At 40.0% G+C, this 12411-nt stretch overlaps 1 protein-coding gene across 2 annotated transcripts in view; it reads left to right on the top strand.

Moving 5' to 3' along the window:
• Positions 1-11660, top strand: part of Cpn1 (carboxypeptidase N subunit 1) — a 28032-nt gene extending 16372 nt beyond the window's left edge. For both annotated transcript variants that reach the window (XM_015494640.2, XM_015494639.2), the window contains 4 exons: positions 2881-3020; positions 5631-5730; positions 7884-8002; positions 11393-11660. In XM_015494640.2, the coding sequence (XP_015350126.1) occupies positions 2881-3020; positions 5631-5730; positions 7884-8002; positions 11393-11542 (509 nt within the window). In that variant the 3' untranslated portion in view covers positions 11543-11660. The remainder of the gene's footprint in view (positions 1-2880; positions 3021-5630; positions 5731-7883; positions 8003-11392) is intronic.
• The last annotated feature ends 751 nt before the right edge of the window (positions 11661-12411 follow it).

Raw genomic sequence — 12411 nt, 5'->3', positions numbered from 1 at the left:
TATCAAATATGCTTTTTAAAATTAGACTTGTTCCTTGTTTCCTCGCTTCCCTTCTCCCTCCTCATCCTCTAAGAAAGTATGGCCCGTGCCTCCTCTGAGAATCCTTGTCCTAAATTAAGCTGGTACATTCCAAGATGATTAAACTAATCAAAATGGTTGTTTTGACAGTGTGGTCTCTGGTTCTGCATAGCTGGCATCACTGGGGACTTGTGAGAAATATGGATTTTGAAGCCCAAACCTAGACCCACTGAATCAGAAACTCTGGGTGTAAGGCCTAGCAGTCTGTATTTAGCCGGAAGTGCCAGCTTGCCAGGGATTCTAATGCATGGAGAGAATCAAGGGTTATAGTTATTGTTGTCCAGCTTCCCCATTCTTTCTGTAATGGCTGTTTGCATTCATTAGCTTAAAGAGCAAGTGAAAGTTGATTAAATGGATACTTAGTTTTCAATTTTCATTGTGGTAAAATACACATAATATAAAACCTACTGTCTTTTCTATTTTTACGTGTACAGTTAGTTCAGTGTTATTAAATACATTCATAAAGTTGTGCAAACAGCAACATTGCTCACCTCCAGAATACTTTTTATCTTGCCTCAAGCCCCTGGAAGCCACCATTGTACTTTTTGTCTCTATGATTTTAACTACTCTGTATACCTGATGTAAGTGGAATCATGCAGTATTTGCCTTTTTGCAACTGGCTATTTGACTTAGCATAATGAGCCTAAGGTTTATCCATGTAGCAACATGTGTCAGAATATCCTTCCTTGTTAAGGCTGAATAATATTCCATTATATGTATACACCACATTCTATTTGTACATTCAGCCATTGGTGGACACTTGAGTGCTTTTGAATACTGTAAATAATGTTGCTGTGGACATGGGTGTACAAATATCTATTTGAGACCCTGCTTTCATTGCTTTGGGGTATATATCCCAAAGTGGAATTGCTCAGTCCCATGGTAATTCTGGTTTTTTTTTCCTTTTTTTTCTTTTTTACTTTTTTGAGGAACTACCATACTGTTTTCCATAGGAGTGCTACTATTTTAGATTTTTTTACAAAATGCACATAAGTTCTAATTTCTTCACATACTTGCCAACACTTAATAATTTCCATTTTTCTCTTTTTATAGTAGCCATCCTAACAAGTGCATGGTGGGATCTCATGATAGTTTGAGTTGCATTTTCCTGCTGATTAGTGATATTAAACATTATTTTATGTGCTTATTGACTATTTGTTTATCTTTGAAGAAATGTCTATTTAAGTCTTTGCCCACTGTTTAATCCTGTTGTTTGGTTTTTTTGTTGTTGAGTTTTAGGAATTCTATATACATTCTGGACATTGAGGTCTTATTGGATACATGACTTAGAAATATGTTCATCTATCCCATAGTTGCCATTTTACCCTATTGACATTATCTTTTGATGCATAAGTCCTCAATTTCCATGAATTCATATTTGCTTATTGTTTCTTTTGTTGCCTGTGCCTCTGATGTCAGATCCTACAAGTCATCACCAATCCAGTGTCATGAAGCTTTTTGCCTGTTTTCTCCTAAGAGTTTTTTAGTTTGGGGATCGTACATTTATGTCTCTGATCCGTTTTGAATTAATTTTTTACATGGTGTTAGATAAGGACCCAACTTCATGTATTTGCATGTAGATATCCAGTTCTTGAGCACCCACTTGCTAAAGATTGTCCTTTCCCCTGGAATGGTCTTGGCACCCTTGTCAAAAATCATTTGATCAATAAACAAATAAACAAAAAAATCATTTGACCATATGTGCAGAATTTCTGGGCCCTCTCTTCTATCCATTGCTCTGTTGGTCTGTCTTTATGGCAGTACTACATTGTAGTACTGTGGATTTGTATTAAGTTTTAAATTCAGGCAGGGAGTCCTGTAGCTTTGTTCTTTTTCAAGGTGGTTTTAGCTGTTCGGGGTCCTTTGAGATTCCATATGAATTTTTGGATAGGCTCTTCTATTTCTGAAAAGAAAAAGGAATTGTGTAGATCACTTGTATAGTATGGACATCTTTGCATAATTTTTAACCCAAGTGAATTTGCCATAAGTACTATCCTAATAATCAGAAACATACTAAAAATAATTTATTCCATTGAATAATTGAATGACATAGATCAGAGCAGACATTTGGTGGAGGAAAAATATACAGCTATCTTCTGCTTTTTCATGAGTCAGTTTGGGAGAATTATTTTCAGATCAGCATGTTCTCAGTTAGGGTGAGGGATGTGAAAACAAAATATTCATCTTATTTTTAACCTCCCAGGTCTGAAAAACATTGTAATTTAAAAAGAAAAATCTCCCAAAAGCAATACATAACGCATGTTCTAATAATAAGGCACAGTTAATCATCAGGCTTTGGAAATGATAAGATAGATGAGAAGTGAAATTAAATCCTGAAATGGGAAAAATGGAGAGGAAGCAAATGACAAAATGAGCATTCATGAAGAGAGGAAATGGGAAAGAGAGAAAGGCATGTGAACTGGAAACTTGGAGAAAGCTTTTTTTCGTACCAGGGATTGAATCCAACGGACTTAACCACGGAGCCACATCCCCAGCCCTTTTTATTTTTTATTTTTAGAAAGGATCTCACCAAGTTGCTTAGGGTCTCATTAAGTTGCTGAGGCTAGCCTTAAACTTGAAGTCTTCCTGCCTCAGCCTCCTGAGCTGCTGGGATTACAGGCATGCACCACTGTGCCAGCTAGGGGAAAGGTTTTATGGGAGAGAAAAGTAAACAGAGATCAAGAGGTAGAATAGAAGGTGGGGAGGGTGATGGTGTGGAGAAATTGTGATTAACAAGAGATGAGGTGGGGGGTTGGGTGGGAACCTAGTTGTACAAATCTGCAATTACCCTCTTTCCCTTAGGAATGCAAGACTTTAATTATCTCCATACCAACTGCTTTGAGATCACTCTGGAACTCAGTTGCAACAAGTTTCCCCGTCAAGAGGAATTACAGCGGGAGTGGCTAGGTAATCGGGAAGCCCTAATCCAATTCTTAGAACAGGTAAGATGTCATTTTTCACCAGAAGGAGGGAATGGAAGGAGGGAGGGAGGGAAGGATAGAGAGAGGGATGTGGGTGTTCCCCAGTGACAGGCTCCATTTTTGAGTTAGCAAGATCTGACTTTTCCAGTCACTCAGTGCAGTAGATTTTGGTTGCCCTTCCCAGTGAGATTCATTCATTCAACATGACAGAGCACTATGATCTGCCAGAAACTTAAGAGCTTGGTACTATTAATAAACAAATACACAAACAAATATCCCTGCCAGTATAGAATTGAATTCTAGAGAGGACAGACAATAAGTAAAATAAGAAAGTAAATTTTAGAACATGTTAAAGAGAGATGCTATAAAGAGAGCCTTCTTAACAACCAACAATAAAAAATTAAAAAAAAAAAAAAAAAAAAAAAAGGGAGAGCCTTCTAGGGAAGGTGACTTTTAAACAGAGATTTCAAAGAGTTGAGGGAGAGAATCATGCAGATATTCAGGGCCAAAAGGGGTTTCCTAAATGAACACAAAACAATCATAAAACCAAAGACAAACCAAAAATGTTCAACATCACTAATCATCAGGGAAATGTAAATCAATACCAAATGAGATACCCCTTATACCCATAAGAACTTTATTTTTCTTTTGCAACACTAGGGATTGAGCACAATGAAAAGTAATTTAGCCCTGTATGTACCACAGGGCTACATACCCAATCCTTTTTATTTTTTTATTTCGAGACATAATCTTGCTAAATTGGCCAGGCTGGCCTCAAGCTTGGGATCCTCCTGCTTCAGACTCCTCCTGAGTCACTGGGATTACAGGTATGCACCACTGTACCCGGCTCTGCATACCAATTGGGATGGCACCTACCAGGAAAGAAAAAAATGGCACATCTCTAATCCCAACAACTGTGGAGGCTGGGGTAGAAGAATTGCAAGTTCAACGACAACATTGGCAACTTAGAGAGACCCTGTCTTTTTTTTTTTTTTCTGTTTAGAGATACATGACAGTAGAATGTATTTTGATATATTATACATACATGGAGAGAGACCCTGTTTTGATAAAAAATAAAAAGGGCTCAGGGTGCAGGCCAGTGGTAGAGCTCTCCTGGGTTCAACCCCCAGTACCAGACACACACTAAAAAAGTGCTAGAGAGGATGTGAAGCAAATGGAATCCTTGCACACTGTTGTGGGAATGTAAAATGGTTACAGCTACTATGGAAGTTCATCACCAAATTGTAAATAGAATTACCATAGGAGCCAGTAATATTGCTTGTGGATGTATACCAAAGCACTGAAAACAGGGTCTCAAAGAGGAACTTGCACACTCTTGTTCATAGTAGCATTTTTCATAATAGCCAAAAAGTGGAAGCAACTCAAGTGTCCCTTGATAGATGAATGTACAAACAAAATCTGGAGTATATATATAATAGATATTATTTAGCCTTCCTTCAAAATGAAGGAAGTTCTGATACATACTTCATTGTGGATGAACCTTGAGGACATCATGTTAAGTGAAAAAGCAAATGTGCCAGGTGTGGTAGTGCACACCTATAATCCTAGTAGCTCAGGAAGCTGGGGAAGGATCACAAGTTCAAGGCCAGCCTCAGCAACTTAGCAAGGCCCTAAGCAACTCAGAAAGACCCTGTCTCAAAATAAAAGGAACTTGGGATGTAGGTCACTGGTGCAGCACCCCTGGGTTTAGTCCCAAGCACCTCATCCCTAAACGTACTCATCCCGGCAAATACTGTATGATTCCACATATATCAGATATGTAGAGTGGTCAAAATGTGAAGACAGAAAATAGAATTGTGGTTGCCAGAGCCAGGGAAAGAGGAGGGAATGGAGAGTTTTTATTTAATTAAGTCAGAGTTTCAGTGTTACAAGATGCAGAGAGTTCTAAGGATGAGTGCTGGCACTGGTTGCACATTCTGACTGTGTTTATTAACACTGAAATGGACACTTAAAATGGTTAAGATGATACATTTTATGTCATGTATGTTTTATAACAATTTAAAAATTTTTAGTTAAAAAAATGCAAGGATGGGCTGGGTATGGTGGTGCACATCTGTAATCTCAGCAACTTGGGGGGCTCAGGCAGGAAGATCGAGAGTTCAAAGCCAGCCACAGCAACTTAGCAGGGCCCTAAGCAACTCAGTAAGACACTGTCTCTAATTTAAAATATTAAAAATGGCATGGAATGTGGCTCAGTGGTTTAGTGCCCCTGAGTTCAATTCCTGGTATTCCCCCACCCCCCAAAAAAATGCAAGTTCAGGATAGCAGTGTGGCTAGCCTCCCAGTGGGTTTCAAGTGTAAAGTAGAGTGTGATAAACAATGAGAGCAGGTGGCCAACAGGGACCACAGCTTTTTAGACCATCCTAAAAACTGTAGCCTATGAGCTGAGTTAGGTTTTGAGTAGAACATGACATGATTTGACTTAGGTTTTAACAGGATCGCTGTGTTCTGTTGAGGAGATTATTGGTGTGGAGGAGCAGCAAAGAGACTGGGTTGGGGGCTGTTACCCACTTGGGGAGCTCGAGTGTGAAAGCATATAAGAAAGGGCTTTATACTATAAAAAACTCCACCAGTTTGAGCATAACTCTGTGCTCTCAACTTTTCCTGCAGGTTCACCAGGGCATCAAGGGAATGGTGCTTGATGAGAATCATCATAATCTCACAGGGGCTGTCATTTCTGTCCATGGGATTAATCATGATGTCACTGCGGGTAGGTGGTCCCTACTTGGGGGTGTCAGGAATACTGGTGGTAGAGGTTAAGAAGAAAGGGTACTAGAAATGGAGAAAGTAAATTAAAAGGCTGGATCAAGCAACCAAGATGTTTATATGGAAAATCTTTTGCTTGTGAAACAAGCAATCCCTGAGAGGCCAGGACCAGGGGGAAAAAATGAAAAGTAACTTCTTGTCAGAGTGGAGGAGTCACTGCCCATATAACTTTGTTATTTCCGGCCTTGAGGCTATAATAGCTTGCAAATTGGTGTGAAAATGGGGTAGAAAAGAAAAGAGAAGGACTGTAATATCTGTTTAGTTTGTCCCTGACTCAGGCATTTCCATATATGTCCACTAAGACAAAAGTTAGCAAGATTGGTTCTGGGCTTGCTGCAGGTCAAGACTGGTAATGGAGAGAGATCTTAGAGCTATCTGAGGCCTCCTTAAAGGGTATAGAATGATATCATGGAAGAATGGTGTTGCAAATGGACCTTGCTCAGATTGATTATGCACAATTTATAAGGTTTTTTCTTGTTTGTTTTTAAAGGATAGAAGTAGTTACCAATGGTTAAGGGTTGGTAAGATTTGCCTACCTCCCAACAACCTTGAAACCAGCAAGGCTCAGCTCATTTTACCACACAAACATTTATTACCAATCATGCATTTTTACAGTTCATGTAATCTGTTTAAGTTGCATGAAATCTATATTCTTTAAGGTGATCCCAGCATAGCTTCAATCAAAGGTCCATTCAAGACAAAAGCAATATTCTAAAAGCAGAATTCTGAAGCCTCTTGATCAGGTTTCAGACAACTGGAATCTTTCATCCCAATGGCTGGACCCAGGACCATTTATGGATCCAACTTCAGGCACCCTCTCAAGAGCACAGGCTTCAGTACTTGTTAGATTTTTATCCCATATAAGCAAGGGAGAGGAATATCTCTGAAACATTCTAGCCACTGATAGTGATCATCATTCATTCCACCAATAAGTGCCCACTTCCCCACACTCATTGTGCTAATAAATAACATTTCACTGGTAAAAAAGATCTATTGCTAAAATTCATTATGCTACTTAGCAAACCATATAAAGATAAACATACTTGAATCCCTCTTCCTACCTGCATCTGGAATGGGATCTTTCTGATAAAACATTTGTTATCCACTTCTAAGTATGAACCTCCAATTAAGAAAATGATAGCCCCCAGAGTATAACTCAAACTATCTAATATATGCATAATAATACCCTGCCTTTGCTAAAGTATTTTAAAGTAAATTAAGACATTTAATAGGTAGCAGAAAAAAATAGTTACTCATTATTACCTGTACCATTCTTTATTGCATTTATTATTTCAATTAATCTTGCTGCATACTTTAAAAATTTTATAGGCACCATCATGATTGGCCATAATACTGCATTCCTGCCACAGAAAAACAGGCTTATTTTGAAGGTGATGGAAGAAATTTTAAAATATGATTTTCAAAATCAGAACATTGGCAATCATTTAGTAAGCCTTCCTACTTAATATAAAATTACATGCTCACAGCATCTCTTACCACTGGTTGTCCAAGCCATCAGTGTGAGGGCTATTAGTGCAGATTGTACACAGCTCTACCATGTAGCTTTTCTAGGACGCCCCATTAAACATCTACCCGAGTGTTCGCAAATTCATAAAGCAGTCATTTTTTTTTTGATAGCTCTGTTTATTATAATAATTTCTGCTTCTGTTTAGCAACTTAAATCTATAGTTCTCATTCTTGTTTCTTTAGGTAGAGATTATTTCTTCACAGTGACTTTTTGACTTTTCAAATATTAAAAACAGGTCTCAAATAGTTTTCTTAATCAGGCAACATAATAAACATTTTAACCTTTGCTTTCTTCTAGTGACCCTTTACTAGACACAAGTTTGTATTAAAATCCAAGGTCTAGAATGGAAGACAATACTTTCAGTGTGAAGCACAATGGGACATTTTCTTAGGGGCTCCTCCTATTGAGGAGGATCCTTATAATCAATTTAGTGCTTCATCAGTTTCATTCTGCCGATAAGAAAAAACAAGCTGTAGTCAGCTAAAACCTCCAGATCACTCTTCATAACAAGGTACCATTTGGGGCATGCTTTTAATCAGCAGACTGAGTCACATCCTTGTCACTATTAGGTGAACGAGGTGATTACTTCCGGCTACTGCTCCCAGGTACCTACACTGTCACTGCCACAGCACCTGGGTTTGACCCACAGACAGAGAATGTGATCGTGCATCCTGGGAGACCAACGCTGGTGAGTTCCGCTGAGCTTTACAGAACACTACAAATATCATTTATTCCATGTCTTAAACAACTGGTTGCTTTGCTCTAATCTTGTCTGAGCTTCCCTCTTTCACCTTTAAAAAAAGTTCATTGCTCTTCTATCCTAATTTTTCTTCTCCTTCTTCTTTTGTCTCCTTCCCCACTTCCTTTTGGCTTTTTCTTATTCTTCTGTTTAACACAGCATCATGATTAAAAGAACTGTATGTTTTAAATCCATCTTATTTGCCCACAGACCTTGAATAAATTGCCTCTCTCATCCTCATTTTCTTCCTAAGACTAATGGTACCACCTTCACAGGAGGTTCAAAAGAGAAAGAGCACAACTAGCATTTAATATAGTGGTTGACATGACTCAACATGTAAATCCTGGAGCTCCTGCACAGATTCCCTGGCTTCCCCTGATTGCATAAGCAAGGAATACCACAGGGTGGCGCTCTGCCAGCCCTTGGGTGCCCTGTTGGCTCACACAGTCTTGATTTCTGCTTGCCTCTGCCAAGAGCCCGCTGCTCTCTAATTAGCTGACTGTAATATTCAATCTCCACTGCTTTCCTTTATGGATAGGATGAGAGGCAAAGAACCTTTTTGATTTACAGTCTAGAACTTTTTTACTTTAGGTCATATTAGATAAGGTTCTCAGAGCTTAAAGGGAAGCAGAGGTCATGGACATTAATCCTCAGATGTTTTCAAATGAGGAAAAAAGAGTCAATTCTATTTAATGAGTATCTACAACTCTTGTTTCCTATAGTTGGCATTTCCCAGAGCCTCCTCGCTTGTCCTTTTCCTTCTCTACACAACTCTAGAGCTTATTAGACCCTCCCTTTCTCTTTCCTTAATACAACGCAGTCAAGTATATCATCATTTTAAATATAGTAATGTTCCCCAAAGGCTCAGATATTGAAGGTTTGGTCCTCAATGCAACAATGTTCAGAGATGGGTCTTTTGAGAATTAAATGGATAATGAAGGCTCTGACCTCATCAATGTATTGATCCATAGATGGACTCATAGCTGTGACATTGTTGGGAGGTGGCAGAAGCTTCAGGAAAGGGGACATGGTCTGGAAGGGTATAGCTTGTCCTTCCTTCCCCTTCCTTCCTTGCTTTGGAGAGGTGAGTAGCTTTCTCTGCCACATTCTTCCGCCATGATCTTCTGCCTCACTATAGGCCTAAAGTAATATAGCCAGCCCACCACTGACTGAAATCTGAAACCATGAACTAAAATAAATCTTTCCTCCTTTAAGTTGCTTTTCTCAGGTATTTTGTCACAGAAATGAAAAGTTTAGCACAGAGAGTTTTCAAGAATTATCTCAATAACCTTCACAATAACTCTATGAGGTAGATATGAGTGTCCCCATTTGTGGCTGCGGAAATTGAAACTTGTTTAAAGACAAGAAACTTATATAATATCACCCTGTGAGGAAATGATGGAAGCCAGGATTTGAACCTATGGCAGGCTCTCCAAGCTGCCTCCTCATCCATTGTGTCAGGACCTTATAATCTGTGTTCATAACCCCTTATTTTACCAGCAGCCAAGCAGGGAGCAGATTTGGCTGCCTGCATACATAAGAAATAAGCAAATGATGTAAAAAAAGGAAAAATGAATTTTATGCAGTTTGATCAAAGTGGGGACAAGCAGCTAGATTTTTCTCTGCTGGCCCTAAAGAAATGGTTACAGTTTATAGCAATGAAAGCCAGGTGATAGGCATATGGAGGTTTAGCTAGGCTGTGCTAGTCAGAGAACATGTCGGCTTCAGCTTTCCTAATGCCTGGCCCAGTCCAAGGGTAGTTTTTATTCTCAGCATGAAGAAGCTTTCTGTTTCAGGATGACAGTAAGGAATTACTCTGTAAATCCTTTGAGAATTCCTCTGAAATTTTTAGATAATCCTCCCCCTAGTCCCTCTACTCCCATCTCCTGCAATACTTCTACTCACAGATGCAGGAAGAAAAGAGTAACTCTTCCATTTCAACCTGTTAGCTGATTCCAATTTCCCAGCCAATGTGTCCTCTTTCCCTTTATCCTTATTCTACACTAAAATCAAATGACCAGCAGACAGCTGTATACATAGGTCTTGTGCTAAGCAAGTTTATTCAATGCTGAATGCAAACAACCAAAAGACCTCTCAAGTAACATACTCTGTTTCAAAGTATTTCACCTCCTTTTTTCACATATTCTTTAAATAAATTAGCATAATTGGTTCTTTATATGTCAAATATAACTTAGGGGGAAAAATCTGTCTTTTAAGTACAATTCTCAGATACAGTAACATCTAAGAATCTGATCTATGGATCACAGTAGAATCCAGTTCCCTTTCCATCCTAAAGCAGACAGCCATCTGGCTGAAGAAGGAAAAAAAAAAGATTATTTACAGAAGGGTTTCCATGTTACAATCAAGAAGTTTTAAAATACCTCCCAGGGTCCTATGCGGCCTTGCTTTTCCCCACAGCCTTCCAGATGTGGCTCCTTCTGTTTTCCTCTGTCCTTTCCTCCTTTTGTTGTCTCTCTCCTCTCTTCTTTCCCCTTTCCTAGATTTCTGTATTACTAAAGAGGAAATAGTAAATGACACAGTGCAGTTGGCTCTGACTCCCCTACCCCCCACTCCTTTGGTGAACTAGCAGAAGAACTGGCTTGGATTCCTGTGCACAGGGCAGGAAATAACCCCATGGAGAGGCCTCTCCATCAGTGGCCTGTTTTTCACTCCCAGCTGGCTCAGACTGTTCCAAGGGCGGGCAGCCAGGCTTGCCCCAGGGGAGCTGTCAGGACACTGTGCCTCTCCCTCTTTTTTCCCTGCCTGCAAGGGCTGTCCAGCTCCTCCACGCCCAGTGTATCCCACACTCAAAGGCATCTTTCCATCTTCAGGCTGTGGCCAGAAGGGAAGTGTCATTTAGCTTTCAAAGGATGCATCTGTGCCCAGGGAAGTTAAGGGTCCAAAAATGCATAGGCAGTCTCCATCATCTCTATCTACTGCCAAACAATAGAGCAGGAAATTTAGTTCCAAAGGTCTGAAACACACATTGGCATGCCTGAGCAGGGCACCTGTGACTCATAGTCAGTGTAAAGGAGACAGATATTATTAGGGCACCATCAATCCTAGCTCTTGTCCTAAGCAACAATATTGGTGAAATCATGATTTGGGATGTAGATATAACTTTTCTCATTCATATAAAATAAATGTATATTTACCTATGTGTCGCCAGTGATTGTGTACCAAATTGGGGAGACTATTATCCAAGTCTATAGGATACCACTGGTGCTGCTCTTGGCCATCACTGTAATAATTCTCCCCAAGTCTCCTGCCCTTGGAACCTGGAACTGTGGTAAGGAAGAATCCAAACTGGGCTCCTACATTCTGCTTTTCCTCTTCCAGGTCAACTTCTACCTCAAGAGAAGCATCGCTCCAGTAAACCCTCTGAGGAAGGCTCCAGGTGGAGGGCAGGGAGGCAGGATGCAGGCGCAGCTTCGGATAACCAAAAAGAAAGATGGGGCCAGGAAGCAGCCACACAGAGGCCCTGGCTGAAGCCCACCAGGCCCTGGCCACGTTTAGGAAGTCTTTATTTCTGCTCTCAAATCCCATGAGGCATGCTCTCTATTGTTTTTTATCTGAGACATATTTAAATATAAACATATTGAGAACAGTTCAAAATGGTCTTCATGTGTTTCAGGAGTAAGCCTTCTCTAGGCCAATGTCAAACAGCGTGGAGTGGAAAACTGGTGCAGTTGTACACATACAGCCTCCTGAGGGGTTCAGGTTTCTGTTCTGGGAGTTTGGTTTAGGCCTGTCCCCTGTGCATCCAAGACTACTTCTGCTTGGTTGGCCACCCAAGAGGGGGTTGTTATAAAGTGAAGCCACCCCATATGCCTGGCCCCTTCTGCACATGGCCAATTCCCTCTCCAGTTCTCCACATCATGACTCAGCCAAGGAGCCCTGGCCAGGACACCACAGCTGTGCTGTTTGGATTCTTCAGCCATCAGAATCATGAGCCAAATAAACCTCCTTACTTTATGAGTTATCCAGCCTTAATATTTTGTTCTAGCAAGACAAAAATGGACTAAGATTTGAAATCAGAATTAATGAGGGCAAGGGAGGGCAGAATTTAGGACAAGAAAGAAGAGTCTCCAACTTTGGGTCCAGCATTTTCCTGACTTGTACCCCTTTAATTTTATATCTAGAGTTTGATTTTACTTTATTTTTTGTATTTATTTATTTTGGGTACTAAGTATTGGACCCAGGGGCACTTTACCATTGAGCTACATCCCTAGGCCTTTGAAATTTTTATTTTGAGGTAGGGTTGCACTAAGTAGTTGAGGGTCTCACTAAGATGCTGAGGCTGACCTTGAACTTTCAATCCTCCTGCTTCAGCCTCCAAAGTCTCTGGATTACAGGCA

The sequence above is a fragment of the Marmota marmota genome, unplaced genomic scaffold (assembly GCF_001458135.2).
Source record: "Marmota marmota marmota unplaced genomic scaffold, marMar, whole genome shotgun sequence".
NCBI classification, from domain to species: Eukaryota; Metazoa; Chordata; class Mammalia; order Rodentia; family Sciuridae; genus Marmota; species Marmota marmota.
Note: the sequence above shows the minus strand (reverse complement) of the source record. Positions and strands in the feature narration are given on the sequence as shown.